Here is a 20,273-nt window from a genome sequence, read left to right as displayed (position 1 = left end):
CAGTATGGAAAGCTCTTACATGCAGACATTAATCACAGAGCACCTTATTACTGCTTTATCAAAACTCATCTTACTGGTAATTTGGTGAAATTGTACTAATCCACCACTAGATTTTCATACCCATTCCAGTGGATAGCATGAGAGTTCTAATACTTAAAGGATTACTTAATGCCAAGGCCAAAGTTACACCTGAAAAAAATGCATCTGTGTATATTTAACTACGTGGTTCAGAGCCAAAGGATGAAGTCTTCCAAAGCAGAAATTATTATTAAAAATATGTATCATCCTATATATTTTATTCATATTCTCAATTAAGATATTTGAAGGTGCAGATCTCTTGGTCATATAATCTTTAAGACCTGTTTTGACAATTTCTGTATTATGTGAGTAATTACAAGTTTTCTCCCTTCAAAAACTGAGCAAGGAGAGGCCTTATCAAGTGGGCAAGAAAAAGAAATCTGAGCAAGTTTTCTTTCTCATTTTTATAATTTTATTTAACTGCAAGTCACAATTAAAGCCTATATATTTGGAAGGAGTGAATATCACTAAGAGATAGTTAAGAAAATAAACACTTCCAGACATTCTCTACCACTCATGTAAATAAATTATATTTTCATTATTTGCCTTCATTTAACACCTTCCCATTTATTTAAATCACAAACAGATTGAAAACAAGTTATACTTCAAGAATAAATGAAAAGTATTAAGAGCTTCAAGCACCTCAGAAGAGTTTTGTACTGTTCTTTGCCATCAATCCTGTTTATCAGAATTTATCAATGATCTCGGGTTCCACAGATCAGTTCCAGCATGATCTGTTTGTTGACAGATCCATAAATACTTTTCCACCTTGAAAGGTTCTTTAATGCGTGAAAAAAATGTCATCTCCTGCTGTAAATCTTAATTTCAAGTGGAAGAAAAAGACCAGAGAAATAAAACAGCCAAAGCTTCATCAGAATGTGGCATTTATCAAAGATCAGAAGGCTGTGACAAAACAAGGCATATTTAACACACTCCTCATTCACCTACTTTCCATGCTACAGAAATAAACTGAAGCTTTTCCTCAAAACAATGTCAGGAGATTGTTAAAGTTCTAGGCTTTGTACCTTATTTTTATATCAACAGGTTTGTTGACATGCATTGGGAATTCTGCTGTAAGTCACTAAAACTGAATTGAAATTAATGATATTTAGGTTAGCAAAATAATTTTCCTGATGATAATGCCACTTAGGAGCCTTAGTTATTTTTCAGTAGCTTAAGAGCTACCTTTGTTCCAAAAGAAAAAATATGTTCTTTGATTATTATTTTTTCTTAATAAATCTAGATTAATTCCATATGGGCACTAACACTTTCATTTCTTCTGTAGCAAAAACCCTCAAACAATGAACAAGCAATAATGTTTTGTGAGTTTGAAACCAGGAAATGTGACACATCACTACATATTTACTACCTGCCCGTGGTCAACTCCTAATAGTCTATGTACAGTAATTTGAAATTAAAGGAACAAAGTCATTAAATTGCTAGACTTACAAATATGAGCAGAGTACAATTTGGTATCAGCTGTGAAACAGAAGTCCTTACTGCAAAACTACATCAAAAGCTAAAATCAAATAATTTTCATTTATTCAAAATGCTTTACCTCCTTCATGTCCACTGATTATTATATAGTAGAGATTTACCAAAAGGAGACATGCAGCTTCTTGCATAGGAAATGGTCATGTCAAAACTTTCCTTTCCATTATTTAAACAGTCTTAATCTCTTTTATAAATAGATCTTACCTTATTTTTCATGAACTTTGAGTGACTCTTGTAAACTTCTATTTGTTTGATTTCTTCTTCTCGGTCCTCTGTATTCAGAACTCCATTTGTCTTTAACATCTGTATTTCATCTTCAAGATCTCTTATATTGCGCTCAAGTGAAGCTATTTTTGTATCCTAAGTTACAAAAAAGGGAGTATTGAAAATTATATGAGACAATATTAAAGAGTAACAGAAGCATATCTGTACTTGAGTGAATACCAAATAATGAGATAGCAAAAATAGATGGTACAAATAGAGAATGCACATAAACCAGGAATAATTCTATAGGTTTTAGCTTAAAGAAATGCAGAATTCAGACCAGACCTCCTTCACCATTGTTGCACAGACTGTAGAAAACACATACTGGTCAAAATTCCATTTAATTCCTACACAGGGATGAAGGGAAAATAGCAGATTCCCCATTTTTCCATGTATGTATGATAACAAAGCTTGTTATCACTAGAAACCATCTAGGCCTGGCTATTCTTCCCAGCCCTTAAACACCAAGTTTAGCCTAGAGACAGCAGTCCCTGTCTCTGCAGGGCAAAGGCCACTTCGTTGTGTGGCTCAGCCTGAGGCTCAGGTCCCTGCTGCTCTGGAGCTCTGCCTGCTCTCAAGAGGGAGAAATGTTGTGTGCTCACATATTTTTCCTTGACTAATCTAGCCACATCACTAAGAGGGGATTTAGCACTTTTTATTGTGAGTCCCAAGATAAACAAAACCACAACCACTAAAAATTTCTGCATCCCAGCCAATGACTGCCACATGTGCCAGCACAGTGAAGGTTTTTTTGTTATTTCCAGTCATTTAGAAATTGGCTAAGTCCCATTTGTGAGAGTTAGAAAGATTACAAAAGTGATTACACAAACTTGTCACAATTTTCTGTTTGAAAGAACATTGCAGAATTACTCATTAGGAAATCTCTTCAACAACTTAAAGGATCAACCTCCCATAAAATATCAAAGACTGGATGAAGTTCTTGTTCCATTGTGATCAATATTAAATGAAAGAAAGAGATAAAAAAATAAAATTAAATAAAAACCCACCACAAAACAAACCAAGCTGATTCACTAAGACCAGGTTATTCAGTTAGAAGGCTAATTTGGGAAAAAAATACAAATTGAATTGATCTTTTCACAAGGACAAGCTAAGCTTGAATAACTGCAACTTTTTTCCTCTTGCTTTCTTTTAGATTGCCTAATAAGAAGCAAAAACTCCAACTCCTGTAACAACTTCTTTCATAATAAAGCTAGGCAAGTGTAGCAATTTAAGACATGGGAGAGCCTGGATGAAGTTCCAAAAAGCATCTGAATTTTTGGTACTGAAGTACTGAAATAGAATCTCAAATTATTTTTGAAGACCACTGTTATAAATCCATATAGAACAAAAGCTAAGGACTAAGCAACGTCATTTACACGGCCTACTGTCACTCCTCTAACATTTTTGCTTTTATCTTTATAGTGAACAATAAATCTCAAACTATGAGAAGTTTTTTTATTATTATTTTCTCATTCCAGCAAAAATTAATGTTAAAATTAATTTCAATTCTAAAACAGGGAAGTAAAATATTGAGATAGAATTAAAAATTTGAAAAATTCTCATTTAATCTTATAATTTAAAGAAATTGCACAAAAGGCAAAACACTGCAAGAAAAGATACAGAAGTATTGAAAAGCTCTCAAGACTTAAAAACAACACAAAAAATAATTGTAGATGTCACAGATACTATAATCAATTCAGCTTGGTCCATTAGACTTCATTTCAGAAATATTCTCCTCCTATTTTTAAAGATAAAAGCAAAACCTAAGCTTCACTACACTTTGGAATGATTTTGCAATGAAATATATTAATACTTACATGCCCTGTTATGACATGGCATCTGGGAATAAATCTTCATCAAACCTCCCCACCTCAGTCTATAAGAGTCTGCCTTTTTGTGCTGCCTTTGTGTTTTATGTGTTTGCAAATATAATATGGCAGAAACAACTTTTAGCACAGTCTGCTACACTCTTTAGAAGTTTTATACATCACAGAATAACATTTAAGCTCTATGAGAAATATCTAAAGTAACATGTGGAAGCATTTTCTGTACTTCTGCTTCATCAAAAAATTGAAATCTCAGAGGAAAAGTTTATTTTTAATCAATCTCTGCATACTGTGATTAGAGATGGGTATTCTCCTATCTCATGAAAAACTGTCACTAAGTTTTACATTAACTTTTTATTGAAACAGAAGTCAGAAATTTCACAGATTTTGTGAATGTCAAAGGTACTGTTCCCTATTGCATGCTGGCTTGCCCAGGAAAAGTCTTACAGGTTTCCTGCCTGAGCAACAGCTGCAAAATGAGGAACTTTGTAGGTCAAAAATAACACAGAGAGCCCAGAGGTCCCAGTGGGTGCTGCCACACAGGAGCTGGGCTGATTTACAGGGTACATAGAAAGTTAGGTAGCTTTGCATTTGCCAAAAGTTTTGACACATTCCCATAAAAATCTTCTGATTCAGCTGAATCAGCATTTTCCCACATAAAATTTCAATTGGAAAACTTTCAACCAGTCTTGTTGGGGCACAGACTCTGGCAAGCTTTCAGAAACTGAAATGGGAACAGATGCAGATTTCCTTCAAACCTCTAAGATTTATCCCCATTAGCAACATTCTAAAAAACTACATGGGTCTGTGTTGAATCACAACGAAGATTCCTTTGCAATAATATTAAGGAAGCAGCTTAGTATTAAATGGTACTAATAAACATCTTCTGCTCTGAAACAATACAGCATTTGTTCTGATTTTTTCAGTCAGACCCTCTAAATCTGTTAAAAGACATAAGATCATGTAGCAGGACTTGTGATAGAGATCGGGGCACTCACCCTAATCTATCCCCTCCTTCCAGCAGTAACCAATACTTCTTCCTTATCTCCTTTATTAGAATAGTGCTGCAGATATTCTGTGAGAGGTTAGGGCTATTTAGGTTTCTGCTGGCTGGACCTAGGAGAAACCCTCCTCTTTTGGAATGTAAAAAAATTAGTAAAATAATATTTCACAATGGAAAAAGACTAACAAGTGAGTTTCCACAATGATGTTTCACAAATCATATCAGTCTTTACAAGAGTCCTACAGTACATTTCCTGAAAACTGAGGGGCAGGAAAAGGGCAAATCATTTGTAAATAACCACAGAATCACAGAATATTCTGAGCTGGAAGGGACCCACAAGGATCATCAAGTCCAACCCTATATAATACAGCATTCCAGCCTGTCTTACTCTGAAAGGAAAAGTAAGGAAATGCTACTGTTCATCATTTGAGATACATAATAAATTTAAATTATGTCTGCAAAATTTTGCTCATAGGGCATTCAACAAGCAATCAGAAGGAAATATTTGAAACTTCACATTTAATAAAGCTTGAATTTAAACACACTTACGTACACAGGCTGTCAACAGACCATACACAACTACCCTTATTGTATGAACTTTTACTTTGTCACTTTAATGCAGAGAATATTCAGGTTTATCCTTGAAGATAAGGGAAGTTAAAGTTCATGCAATCTTAAGAATAGAGTATGTTGCACTGCAAACTCACATACACACTCCTCTAGAACCAAACCCATACCTGAAATATCACAGCTGGATCAACACATAAAGATGGCTCTTTCTGCAAGTAAGGTAAACCACAAATATTTTCATTTACTTTACAGCTTACATTTATAAAGACTTTATAGTTGCTACACTCCACATATTTTTCAATATCCTATCGTTAAGATAAATTCTAGGCCATACCTGTAGGCAATTCCTGATTTTCTCTCCCAAGTAATATCACTGTTTTAGTGACGATAGAATTAGGCCATAGCAACATGTAATGGCTGCATTGGAAGCAGCATTTAAAGGTCACCTAATCCAACCCCTGCCATGGACAGGGACACCTTCCGCTCTCCCAGGTTGCTCCAAGCCCCATCTAACGTTGCTGGGAACACCCTCAGGGAAGGGACATCCACAGCCTCTCTGGGCAACCTGTGACAGGGCCTCACCACACTCATCATAAAATCACTTTTCTTCATATGTCCAATCTAAATTTATCTTTTTTCAGTTTAAAACTGTTGTTCTTTGTCGTGTCACAACAGGCTCTACTGAAAGGTCTGTCCCCATCTTTCTTATCTTCCCCCTTTCAGTACTGAGAAGGCTCCCAGGCCACTGAGGAGCCTTCTCTTCTGTTCAGCCCCAGCACTGCCAGCCTGGAGCTGCTCCAGCCCTCTGATCATTGCTGTTCCTCTCCTCTGCACCTGCTCCAGCCCTCTGATCATTGCTGTTCCTCTCCTCTGCACCTGCTCCAGCCCTCTGATCATTGCTGTTCCTCTCCTCTGCACCTGCTCCAACTGCCCAATGGCTTCTCTGTCCCGTGAAGCCCAGAACAGAAGGCAGCACTCCAGCTGGGGCATCACCAGAGAAGAGCAAGTTTCGACCCAATCCACATGCTCAGGAGTATTTATCATAAAATCAAGTGAAAAGTGTGTTTCCTTTTAATCTTTTTTATTATACTAATAGGTGTTAATCAATATTGAATATCACTGATATTCAGAATACACTCAAAGATATCAGTCATCTGGCATTTGCAAAATATGCAAGGAACCATGCAGAGGTGTAATTGCAATTAAAGGAAAGGATTTCTATGTACCACTTTTATTTTACACTTAAATGGACTAATATTTAGGTTTGAGGGGAAAAAATGCAGTTTAATCACATATATCCAAAGTCACAAAGTCAATAGCAACCACTGCATCAAAACTAGACCAGTCTGAGGGAATAATAGGATCATGTGGGAGAGGGAAGCATCCTGTCCTCCCTTAGTTTTGTGACTCCACTTTCCAAGAAAAATGGCTTCTGGAGAATAAGATCAATTTCAGAAAAGAGAATTGAGTAAAGAGTGTAGTGAGAAAAATATAGAGCAAAAGACACGGGATGTCTGGAAGCAAATGTATCCATGAAGCAAAACCAGAAAGTTAGGAAAGAACAGCCTGTGCAATGCATCTGAAAAAAACAATAGATATCTGGAAAGGAATAAATAAGGCAAGAAAAACAGGAGTCAAGGCATAGGATGTGAATTTTCCATCTTTTTTTGCTTGTCCTTTTTTTATTTTGCATGAATATACAGGAGATAAACACTGGTCAACAAGACAGCAGTTATGCAGAAAATGCAATTGCTGTAAGAATAAGCAATTACTTGCAAAGCTTTAGAGAGAAATTAAGAAGATGACAGGACACAGTACAGAAGATGTGTAGGATAAATAAACAAAGGAGAGGACAGGTAAGAGAAAGGGGAATATTTGATTGGATGAAAGGGAGTACAGGCTGGGAAAAAGGATAGAAAGAATTCAGCAGTGACAAGGAGCAGAAGAAAACCACAGAGAGAATAGAAGGATTTATGAAGGAGGGAAAGCTGCATCCTAGCAGAGCCTGGGGGAGCCATGGAAGGCACTCAGACAAAAGCTAAAGTGGTGAGGGGCTGGAAAGGGCTGGGTGTGGTGAAGAGAAATGTAAACTGCTTGGAGTCTCTGTATGGGGGAGTGGATGGCCTGAGTCTGCCATATCACAGCTAATCCTCTCCCTCCTTCTACCCTCAACATTGTAGGGAAACAATTCCTTCAATGCTTGATCATTCAAAACAAATGTCTCACATTTTTTTTCAAAACAAATGCTGTCTGGATTAAGACAAATTTACTTGAAAACATTCCAAATCTGGAACTTGTAATGAAAATTGCTGTTTAATCATGTGGATTTCAACATCTTACATTTGTCCCTTTTTCTTTTCAGTATTAGGATTAATTTAGACAGCCCTAAAGGGGTGTGTGCTCATAGGGACAGAAAGAACTGGGTGCCTCAGAGGCAAAAAGCAGCTTTGGATCAGTACTCCAGCAACAGGACTGCAGCCTCACTCCCAACAAACAAAAGCCCTCAGTACAAAGAACTGACTTTTGAAAGTGGAACATTGTACCACACCCACCTCTCCTGGGAATAAAACAGAAAACACTTCAGTGTCCTCAGGGACAGACACTGTCAGGAGCAACTACAGACATCACGTCCTGTACCCCACATCCCTGTTCTTCTCAAATACTTTTGGTACAGGAACTGAAAATTAATTTCAATTGCATTGTAATAAAATGCACATAAAAAGTTATACATTGTTCTAACACATTGCTTTTGTAACCCAGAACTTTTGAATTTATAATTCTGAATATTAGTAGAAAAACAAAGTTTCTCAGCCAGTATCTTACTTTCCTATTTACTTAGGGTAATGAGTTACTGCAAAAACATAGATTTCATAAAAAAGTCTTCTGAACTAATGTCCAAAGCAAATACACATCCAAAACTGGAGTTCTGTAATCAATGTACCCTCTTTGTTACTCACATAATCCAAACTAATTATTATCTATTAAAAGACAGATACTGTATTTATAAAGTCCTGCTGTTGTTTTAACTGTGTGTTTACCACAATGTTCAGACATGCTGAACTCATTTTCTCACAACAGAAGTCACAGGCAAAATGAGGCCTTTAATTTGCACTTCCTTTTAAGACTGAAATGAAAGACCATCATTAATGAATTTCAGGCAGCGTTGCCAACTCACAAATTATCTCAAGTCTCGTGGTATTTCTCTTAAAGATGAACATTCCAAACTCATAGAATTATGCAAAAATATCAGTTTTTACTTTTTAAAATACTATTTTGATTCTTTGTTATTGTGGAGGGAAAATCCACAACAATTTAATAATACTATATATCAAAAAGAGTAAGCTAGAGTCAGGACTAAGAGACGTGTTTCATCACATTTTGTCATATCTGCTGATGAAACTAGTATTTTCTTTAGGTTGGCTGTAAAATTATGGCCTAAAAACAACCAACAAAAGAAATGGTTTTAAAGTTTGAGGAGGAAAACATTTTACATTAGGCAGTTTATTCCATGCACTTTGTATCTCCTAAATCATGCACATACACACACCCCCCAGTCTTTTTAAAAAGCAATATTCTGTTCTCATTATTCAGCAATGCTACACTTTATTTTCTTTTAATCGATTTTATTTAGAAAACAGACCAGGAGAAATAAATACTAAATATTACTAGCTACATAACAAAACTAAATGACATGGTAAAGGAAGCATTTGATAACTAAAGAGTAAAAGTCATAAATCAACAGCTGGTAGGCAGCTGAGTGTCACAGCTGCTTGTTCACTCCTCCTCAGAGGGACGGGGGAGAGAACAGAGGAGAAAAGTGGGAAAACCCATTGTTTGAAATAAAGCCAGTGTAATGTGTAAAGCAAAGCTGTGCATGCAAGCAAAGCAACATATGGAATTCATGCACGCCTTCCTTCCCATGGGCAGGTAGGTGCCTGGCTGTTTTCAGGAGAGCAGGGCTTCATCAGGCACAAGAGTTATTTGGGAAGACAAATGCCGTGACTCTGAATGTCCTGCCTTCAGTTTGCAGAGGCTGAGCACGACACGACAGTATGGATTATCCCTCTGGTGAATTTGGGTCAGCTGTCCCTGCTCTGCTCCCTCCCTGCCCCTTGCCCACCCCCACCCCACTTGCAGGGCGTGAAACTGGGAAAGCTTTGACTCTTTGTAAGCCCTGTTGGACAACAGCTAAAACATCAATGTGTTATCAACACTGTTTTCAGTCTGACATTCAAAACACAGCACCACACAGGCTGCTACAGGGAAAATTAACTCTGTCCCAGCCATACCCAGTACACAGCTTCAAGCTGTAAAAACAACACAGGGAAACATGCAAAGACCATACCTTCATTTCAATGACTGTTTGCAGAGCCTTCGTCTTTGCTGGCTCAGGCTGAAGTTGGGTTCTTCTATGCAATTCCTGTGGAGGGACACGATAGAAATAAGCTTGACGACTCATCTTTCCATTATTTTAACTGCTCACGTGAACTAATTGCAACAAAATAAAAGTCTGATGACAAGAAGCAGGTAATGCCAAGTGCTACAGGTGCTTCCCTGGCTGTAACCCCTCTGCCATCACTGCACTCCCTATCTTATGTTACAGTCAACTCTGACAGCACATGCGCTATTTCTGAAACCCCTTATCAATAATTAACGTCAAGTGTGACAACACAGCCAGGAATTTCTTAGTCCAGATACAGTGCTGCTGCTGCTGCTGCTTAAACACCCAAACTTTATTCAATTGTGTTACTAATTCAAAGACTGGTAAGTGTTAAATCCTTTTCTGCAGTTTCTCTCTAATTTTTCCTCTAATGTCTTAAATAAGAAATTCAAACACATTATATTCAAATTTGACATTTTAAGGATAATAATTATGTAGTGGGCTGATGCAGCACACGCTACAGTAGCATTTCCATTTCAGTTTTCACATTTTCATACTGTTTTTTATGCATCTTAATACACAGGCAAAAGAAAAATGGATTGCGTTATTTAAGACAAAGTTAACAGTACCAATACATACTGGTCTTTATAAAAACAACAATTTAAAAAACCCCAAGAGTAGGAAGACAGCAGCAGTCAGTCTCATGAAACCAGAGTTGTATCTTTCTATGATATATCCCAACAAAAAACTCACATAATTACTTGGAAAAAATGTAGCAAAGGTGTGACAAAACACTTAAATTTGAGTATTTGGTGATGATCCTTATTCCCTTCCCATAAACCATCTGAGAAGTTTATTAATAAAAAAGCCTGAAACAGGACAGATAAAGTCCCATTTCTACTCCTTTGGAGTCCTGCCCTAAAGGACAGGAGTGCCATCCTTGATGTCTTTATGTCCCAGTTCTTTCCACTGCAGTGCTCCACATGTACTCCTGAAATAACCTTCTAGCCATGAGAAAGACATTTATGCTTGAGGCCAAGGAGCCAAGGTCATTCACCTAGGTCTTGCCTACCTTGCAACCCACAAGTTTAAAAGTCATAATTTTTTGTGTCACAAACTATCAGTTTCTTCTTCTGTGTAGCAACAAATAAACTGCTTATCCATGACTGTGAGAAACAACTGTTTTCAAAGACTAAGTAGTAGGAGTGATTTACTCTGTGTTATAAAACTGAAGTCTACTGCTAATAAACATATTTATAAAATAGATTACAAAAATGTATGGCCTAATGTATTAAAATAACTGAATGAGACACATTAGTACACCTAACACTAAGTGTGAATATTTTCTTATTAGATTAAATATATTGCAGGTACATGTACATATATTTAAACTACAGATAACAGAGAATTATAATTTTGCTTTCATGCATTTTTCAGATGCTTAGGCATTTATGATTTTTTTTTCCACGTTTATTAAATAGTAGCTTTGATTCGACCTTTTTCCTCGGTTATTTTGTTTCTTTAATTTAAATGCAACTCTCCATATAATAAAAAGAAAGAAATCTTTGCAATTCACCTATGCAAGGAATCTCTCAATCAACACCAGCCATTTGTCTCAGATGAAATAAGTACTTTCACTGCACAAATGTTTTAAAAAATAAGACTATGTAATGAATTTGTCATACAGTTACACAAAAGAATAGTTGGCCAGTCATACCAGTATCAGATCAGCAAAAATTACAGCTAATTCTAAGACCAGACTTTGCTCCCCAGGGCCATATAAACTGAGCTGGAATATAAACAAGATTCCACACATTGCCCAGGGAGACAAACCAGAGTTTCCACCCCCTTAGCCAAAGATGCATAGACTGCCAAAGATGCGTATTCCGAGATGTCTATCATAGCATGAAGCCTTGCCTCATAATGCTTTTCCTGTTTGCTTTATGAATCAATCTGATGCTGGCTGACTTAAAAGCTTTTCTTCTCTATTCCTGGTGGTAAAATGAAGCAGACTTTAGGATTCTGGAGAAGATCAGAAAATGACTCCCACTTTATTATTTTCTGTGGGTTTTCTTCCAATCAGATTCAAATGTTCAGAGACTCCCACAAGGCTCAGTTCTTCAATTTATGTTGTTCGATGTATGAGCTTTTTCATGTAGGGTACCTGGTTCAGGGGTATACTTTTGGGGTACTAATTTAAGGATATACTTTATGTGCATAATACCTCACCCTGATTGTTTTACTGTCTGAGGTCATCTGGAGGCTTTCAAATTTGCCTGAACAGCTAAGCAAGACATATTCTAGAGATTTCAGAAAGTTCTCATAGCCTAAGGAAACCAGATTTTTATCCATTACATCATTTCTGGAATGATGTGTATTTTTTGTTTTCAAATTCTTTTAATAAATAGTCCAGGAAGACAAATAAGAAAATGAGGGGGAAAAAATCAAAAACTTACCAGAGACAGTTTATTTTAACCTAAACTGTACTGAAGGGAACTCTTGATTCTTATATTCATAAAAAAAATTTCTTGTATCATTATCTCTGCAACAACCAAGGACTATACTAAAAATCTCTCAAAGATGCAACCATTTATAAAATTAGATTTTCTTTATATCCCTCTATATGACACCTGCAAATAGTAGTAATTCTGAGTAACCACTTTGCACATGTAAATTAATTATATTGCTGTGTAGCCAAATGCCCACACCTCATATTTCCTGATGATGCTTAGTTGTCAAGGTGATTAACATACCCACACAAAACTGGCAGGTAGTCAGATCTTCTTCACATTAAATTTACTTTAATAGTCTTTGCTTTTAGGCTAAGATGAACCTCAATCCAAACTTGGCCATTGCTTTCTCCTTCCACAATATTAGGTTAGCATCTTGCATTGGCCTCAGAAGTAACTTTAGCACACAGTCTTACCACTAACTTAAACTATCACAGGTATTTGAACTCTGGGAAAGCCTGTTGAAGAAATTTTGTCAAATTCCAACAAATTTTATAGCTTGAACAAATTAAAATGTCCATGTAAGGATGTGAAATGAAAAATTAGAGGAAATATGAAGGGCTGATAGCTACAAAAGTTTTGCAGAGATTTTCTTTGTAAATTAGGTGTATTTAAATTTGTTAAGTTCTCAGAGTTAAGCAAATACTCAGATGCATGCCTAATTCTCTCCTCATGTGTCAGAGATGAATTTTGATGAATATGAAAGAAATTGCATTAATCAGGGACCACCACCACACTATAAAACAAAGGTCAGTAGTCTATCGTGAAAGACAAGTCCAGCAATAATCTCAATGGCCACAGTACTACTCTTGAACAATGAGTCTAACACCATCCCTGGCCTATATTAGAAAACTTGGAGATGTAAAGAAGAGTCTGAGGGAGAAAGGAGAGGTTTTTACACCACTTGAAAACCACCATATTGAATCACAATCCAATGCACTTCTTTGCAACGATCAAACTTCCATTTATTCCTGAACTCATGCATATAAGAGAGGCTTATGAAGTCTTACTAGCATACCTAAAGACAGACTATGAGGAAAAATGATCTGAGCATTGAGAAACTCAGCTTTTATTTCACCTGTATGTCAAAAATACCTTAAGCAACCACGTGCATTGTCATACTGGAAGTTTGTCCTCTGGAAAGAGACCACATACAAAAAGTTTCAAGTGAAAACACAATTTGTATATGGAGCTTGAAATGCATGTGAGACAACTTAGTTTGTAATTGAAATCACACAGAGTGTTTCCTGAAAGGAGCTACTAAAACTCCACTTTTACCAGAATTCTTGAAAATTTATTTCTTTTCTTTGTAGAAGGAATAAAACTTCTAGGGCATCATTTCTGTTTTGCACATTTATCATTAATCTCTTTTCCTCTTACCGAATTTACTTCCCCCAAATTTAGGAAAAGGGAAGAGTTATTGCTTCACACGTATTTTCAGAAAAATTAACTTTGATAATAAACAGTTTTTTCCCTTTTCACCATTTTCTTTAAGAATACATACCAAAACACTCGAGTGTCTGCAGTAAAGGAAGGCCATATATTTGTTTTCAGGGGTAGTCAATTAGAATCAGAAAACAGACATTCCAACTGCTGCTTACACTTCTGCAAAGCAAATATACTCCAGAAACATCTTGGCTAAAAAACTTTCTCTTTTTGGTGCATATAAAGCTTCAAAACTGCATGGAAAAATATGCCTTTTTTTAAAACTAAATGTGTAAATAGTCATTTATTAGTAACTCAGGCACACTAAAAAGAGTCACTTAACTTGCAGCAGGACACAGTAATGAAGCATTGTTGGGAGTTACAAACCAGGATTTTTAGCTATTTGGTTTTGGGTGTGGGGATCTTTTTTTTTAGTTACTATCTTTTATTAAAATCACATCTTCAAATTCTTAAAATGCAAAATCCTTATTGTAATAAATCCTTTGTGTAATCCATAGCGTTTAAAAAATCCTTATCCAACAAATCCATTAAAGACTTATTTCCACTACTTCCCTCCCATTTAGAAGCCTAAGCACACAAAGAACTTTTTAATAAGGCTGAAAAAGAAAGCAATATCCCATCAGTTTTAGAATAAGTGTAACACTAACTGTGAAGTAATAATGGAATTCCACCTTAGGGTGTAACTAAGAATAGACTTCCCTCGCTCCTGCCATCAAAAGCATACACGCAATGCTTAAAAGGGTAAAGGCACAGTAAAGATGACCAAATACAATCCCAAGCTCCAGAACACACAGTAGAGATGCTGCTGTGTGCCAGCTCCATTCTTCATAAATAATAAAATACCAAAACCCCATAAACGTGGATGGTACTGTGAGATAGGGTGCTCAGCAGTGCCAACACACAGTGCTTGTGGCATTTCTGTAGGCCAGTTCATCTCAACAGAGGAAAGCAGTTTTCCAATAGTTCCTCCATACTCATACAGCTAACCTCCTGATTGTTTCCTTTAACAAACCAAAACCTAAGAATTCTGTCCTAGGAAAACAAATATCCTGTTTAGTGCTTTCCCCACCTTCCAACCTATGCACACACCCAGCAATTTTTCTTTAATTTCTGCTCTGCACCAGTGCTCCTCTTCAGCCTCCTAAGAGGCAAAAACAATTTAAATTATTAAATTAAGAGCTTAGTTCTCAAATGGCAGCAAAATAGCCCAGCCAAAACCAGAGTCACACTCGACAGCACGAAGCCAGAAACACTACATATTTCACACGCTTGCTGCACAGAGCTCTTAAGGTTACTGAAAAATGTGTTAGCTGGTGTTAACATGCACAGAACTTCAAACATGCTGTTCACTTTTCTGCCAGAAATCCTTTTATAAACTTTACATTGATAAAACATCAATCACTATAAACAGCTTGAGCCACGACAGAGGAGTGCTGGCCCACCCCCGTGTTGCAGTAACACTTCAAATTGCTTAGCATGGGACTTTTTAATTTTGAAAAGCATAGTTGTATCTACTAATGTCCACACTTATTAATGGATATACTGTCATTACCTTTCCGTGTCTCCTTTCCCTTCATGTGGACCTGGTGAAATCACTAGCTAAAATAACTTATGGGTTTGATTTTCAGTTCCCTCATTCTCCAGGAAGTGCTTTTCTAAATATCGGTGGGTTTTACTTACGTGCATTTAAAATTACTGCTGGCTTCGGCTATTTAGCATTTAGACTTAATCAGCAAAGCCAGCAAACATCAGAGTTAATAAGACTTCAAATGTACAAGTTCACTGGCTCTGTGCTATAGCAAGCTTTCTAAAAATGCAAATAAAGCTTTTTGACAATCTTTGTGGCATCCCAGGGACCCATATTCAGACCAACACTATCCAATGCCTCAATCAATGGGATTGGGCACAGCCTCAGCAAGCTCACAGACAACACCAGGCTGAGCAGTGCTGTTGGTATTGCTGAAGGAAGGGATGGGTGAGAGGAACAGTGACAGGATGCAGGAATGTGCTCCTGGGAAGCTGCACCAGGGTGGGGGCAAGGCACAGTGTCAGAACAGGCTGGGTGATGAACGCGTGCACTGAGAGCAGCCCTGCAGAAAAGGAGATACTGGTAGATGAAAAATTCTATATTCTTTTCTAACAAAGATTACAGTTATCATATTGTCATGCAACAGAATGCCAAAGCTCTCAGTTAACAAAATTATCTCCCCTAGATATTCAGGGAAATGTCATCCCTGCATTCCCAAGTGTTCTATAGAGCTGTTAGGTTATGCAAATGTATGGCAGAGAGGGACACAAGAGCAGTAACCTAAAGAGATAAGACAAATTTTCACACAATTTGAGTGATGGGCATGCTTTGGCAGGTGGCATTTTGGTGTTTTTTTTAAAAAAAAACAAACTTGTAAATAGCATACTTTTTAACCTAAAGCTGAAATTTTATGCATGTCAAAAGAACTCAATACACCACAATCCCACCAAAAAAAGAAAGCAAGAAATTAGTTTGCATTGACTTTTTTTTAAAAAAAAACTATTTTTGGATCTACCAGAAACTGAATTTAAGGCACCCACAAATTCAATGCAGCTCTGCCTATCAAGCTGAGATTTGCTAACCAAGTCAGTCTTTCTCAAGAAGGAAGAGGTAGGAGGTAATGTCTAAACATTTCAGAATGCCGAACACTGACTTCACTCTGAAATAACAGGAACATATTAAAATCAGAAAAATAGATTATTGTATATGAGAATATTGGAGTGAAGAAACAACAGCAATGTCCTCTACAATAGCCTTGCTGCACTGACTGTGTTCTACCACAACTACAGAAAGGAACTGTTCAGGTCACATAAGAAACAACCTGCACAGGTTAATTGATTATCATTCTATGAGGTTTGCCAAGAATCTGTTAGAGTGAAGCTCATACATCAGGTCACAATAATTTAAAAAAAAAAAAAAAAAAAAGAAAAAGGAAAAAAATCCACTTAGCACCTGCTCCAATTCTTTTTCTATTGCCTGGGAAACTAAGCGTTGCTTGGTAACTCAAATCCATCTGTTCAAATTTCCTCTTCCAGTATTCCATTTTTATCAGAACAGAAAAACCCACCCCTGAACTGAAAATATGATCGGGGGGGGGGGGAACCACACCCAAAACAAAAACAAACAAACACTAAAAAAAACCCACCAAAACCCAAAAGAAACCAAAAAACAAAAACACAAAAAAATAAAAACACAAAAAAACCCACCTATTTTATCATTGCATAAAAGATACAACAGATCCTTATCTGTTTTTAAATTAAGGCAGAGTGAAAAGTGTCTGATGCTGTCTCTTAGAAGCAACATATCTCAGATAATTTTTTTTTTTAAGAATAGGTAAAGAAATTCTTTCTACTCTTTTTCCTCACCTCAAGGCAAAACAAGGAGAAAGACACAACTTCCTCACACAGTACAGACTTCATCTTTCCTGTTTCCATATGCTGACATATAGAGCTATAGACCAGGGGCTGAGGGACAGTTTAAAAATGACTTCCCTGTACATCAGTACCCAAAATAAATGCTGAACACACAGATACTATAAATATATCCAAATGCTTTGTTTTCTCCAGAGATCTAAACCAAAAGAATCTCAACCGAAATTACTGCTATTATCTGTTGTGATTAAAAACAGACCCTAAAGGAGAATTTTTGAAACTTTGCGAATCCATGTAAAGCTTTTTGCATAGGTTAAGAGCAGAACACCAGCAAATGGAGGAAAACTGCATGTGCACATAGGATAGTACAAATTCTGTACATGATTACATGTATTTTAAAAAATCCACCAAACAGAATGGCAGCAATAACAAACCTCCATTATCTGTGCTTTCCATGTTTTACCTTTTTTTCAGGCGCTAAACTTACCTCAGCATAGGTATGGGGTTTGGTTTGTTCTGAAAACTTTTGGAGTCACTATTGCAGAAGGCCTTAATACAGCAGGTATTGTTTCAAGAAATAAAAGTGTCTTAATATATACTGAGAAAAAAAAAAATACATGCTATGTAATTATCTGATTTCTGTATCTTTTCAAACTCAAAAACTTGGAATTACTGCTATTATAAACATATTTTGTCATATTTTTTTCAAAAGAGAGACAGAGTCAGCTCAAGGATTTTCAGAGTAGTACTTTGTTTCAGGAGAATTTTATGAAGAAGGTTTAATTTTTTCTTCTCTTAGCCAGCCTGTCCTTCTTCAGAAGACATTCTCTCTTCTATGTGAAGCATAGAACATTGCAATGCTCATGACCAGCCCAGATGTATTGCAGAGAAATCAATTCATACTCAAGAAGCAGCTTTCTCTTTACCACTTATCCTTTCTCCTGTGCCTTGAAATTAGAGCTTTACTCAGTCTAAAGCAAGTATGGGATGCATAGACCAGACACCATCAACCCTTTCAAGCTCTGGTTCATACACTGAAGAACACGTAAAAAAGCAGAGAGGTTACAGCAGCCAAAAGTTTCAACTTAAGTATTTTTGAACTTCCAGAATAAAAAAGTCTACTCATAAATTCCTCTCCCTTTGCAGGATTTGCACATATTGATCAGCAGCATTATTAAACAGACATCTACATGGACCTTTATGCACCTGTATACATTTCACACCATGTTAAGTATAAATATCACAGTATCGTTTGGTATTCCAAAAAACGGGCATTTTTAATCATCCAAGTGGCAAACTTCCTAATCTATGTAGGAAACCAGAACAATTTATTGAGCCCACAGCCTCTTCCTTTCTGTTCCCTGGATATTTATGCCAGGCTGCGCACCACTACCATTTTCATGAAAAACTTGCAACTCATCACTAATGAAATGACCAAATGCACATCCATTTTATGTGTAAACATACAGACATTTCCCATCCACAAGCAGACACATCCTTTCACTAAGTCATTAAAACATTTTGATCATCTATTAAATCTACTTCCCTTTTTAAGGTGGGCAGGAAGGTCAGAACACACATTCAGTGTTTCCAGCAGAGCTACCTCATCCACCCAGTCTAATGCTTGCACTAGCCCAGCAGTACCACTCAAGAACTGCCTCTTCACCAGGACAGTGAAAGACAACTCATGGGACACCTTATGTGCCAGAAGTAATCAGGATCCACAGTCAGGAATCCAAAGTGGTGCCTTCTCTCAGGACCAGGAAAGCACACACAGTGCCCACCTTCAGCTGACCAGCCTTGAGCAGCACAGGGACAACACTGCACTGCTCCCCAGGGGAGTCTTAATGGCAATATATTCCTTTTATTTATGCAACTTGGGTCAACAAGTCTAGCTCATTATTTATGAAAATACTTCTGAACTAGAGAAATTACTTTGATGCCATTTTGATTCAATTAGGTCATGATCCCCCACAACAGGGAAAAGTCAGTTATCTCATTGGTAAGCAGAGATATGTAGAATAGAAACAGAATTCTCAACATGCTAAAAGACTCTTGTTAAAGTAATTTCAGTCAATAAGCCATTTCTTAGAGGTTTATCTTACACTAAACATGCTCTGTAGTACAACTACATGCTAAAATACCACCTCAGAACACTTTTTGCCCCCCTCCCAAATACCAAAAGTATAAAATACCAGCAATGTAAATGAGAAAGGCTATACAATAATATAAGCAAAATGACCAATAAAAGGGTTGGTTTACTTCTCCATTCTAACTACATGAAAAAGATTGGTTTTATACAACTGTGAAACTACCTTCAGTTTGACGAGGAAATTTGCAACAGCACAGGCTGGCAGAAGAATCCAGTGTTACTATGGAGATTTGATTTGTAGAGTTTCACTTATAAAGAGCAATTCTCTTTGGAAAACACAATATGTTGCTGAAGAATCCTTAGCCATAAAGAGAAAAGCAAATTTGAAAAATTCTTGATGTCTATTTAGCACTTAATAGATGCATTAACACTTCACAGTCTATATACTGTTGACAAAATCAGCATAATGAAAACTTGTAAGTAAGTGTATAATAAATGAATTCTTTTCAGAATATTCTATGACCTAAAACTCAGAACAGAAAACAAACTTTAGTCTGTGTGCTGACACATGGACTGTGATATGCATAACAAAGGAGAACCAACCTTTTTCTGACTTTTACTTACAAGCAAGTTTCAAAAAACATCTCAAAGACATATTAATAATATAGCTCTGAAATAGCTGAGCAAAAAGTGCTAAATAAGTGAAAGCTACAAGATTTCACTCAATAGTTCCTTGCCGAGTCTCCAACTTAAAGAGTACTATATTTTAGGGGATGAATATATTTTTCTTTCATCATTTAGTCTTAAGCCCAGTTATTAGAACATAAATATTAATGCTTTTAACTCACTGATTATCAAATAACAGAAAATGTCTATGCACTGAGGCTGCAATGAGCGATCACCCCTCACTTAAATGTATTTATGGTTCATCCATCCGTCAATTCTTACACTTTTCTACTGATCCTTCTGTAAGGAGTTAGGCATCTGTTAATGCTGACACTTCTCTTTGGGGATTCTCTAACTAATACTGACTATTTTTTTCTTTCCACTCTCCATTCACACTACAGAACAACTCTTAACCTCAATACCACGTGAAATGTTTGATTTCACATTTATTTCATATTTCTTTCTGAAAGTTTTTATAGGCTTAGACAAGGTCAGTCCTAACAATTCGTTCAAATGTGGCAGTTTGTTTTCTGTGCCTTTCCAA

General features: G+C 36.6%; 1 protein-coding gene across 7 annotated transcripts in view; it reads right to left on the bottom strand.

Annotated features, from left to right (window-relative positions):
* ERC2 (ELKS/RAB6-interacting/CAST family member 2) overlaps positions 1 to 20,273 on the bottom strand; it is a 406,984-nt gene that overhangs the window by 314,035 nt on the left and 72,676 nt on the right. For all 7 annotated transcript variants that reach the window (XR_015275160.1, XR_015275158.1, XR_015275161.1 and 4 more), the window contains 2 exons: positions 9,581 to 9,655; positions 1,777 to 1,932 (listed from right to left, as the gene is read on the bottom strand). Coding sequence is in view for 2 of the 7 variants with exons in the window: in XM_086846817.1 (XP_086702943.1) it covers positions 1,777 to 1,932; positions 9,581 to 9,655 (231 nt within the window). In the remaining 5 variants the exon portion in view is untranslated. The remainder of the gene's footprint in view (positions 1 to 1,776; positions 1,933 to 9,580; positions 9,656 to 20,273) is intronic.

This window comes from Cyanistes caeruleus, chromosome 11 (genome assembly GCF_971803275.1).
Source record: "Cyanistes caeruleus chromosome 11, bCyaCae1.hap1.1, whole genome shotgun sequence".
Classification (NCBI taxonomy): Eukaryota; Metazoa; Chordata; class Aves; order Passeriformes; family Paridae; genus Cyanistes; species Cyanistes caeruleus.
Note: the sequence above shows the minus strand (reverse complement) of the source record. Positions and strands in the feature narration are given on the sequence as shown.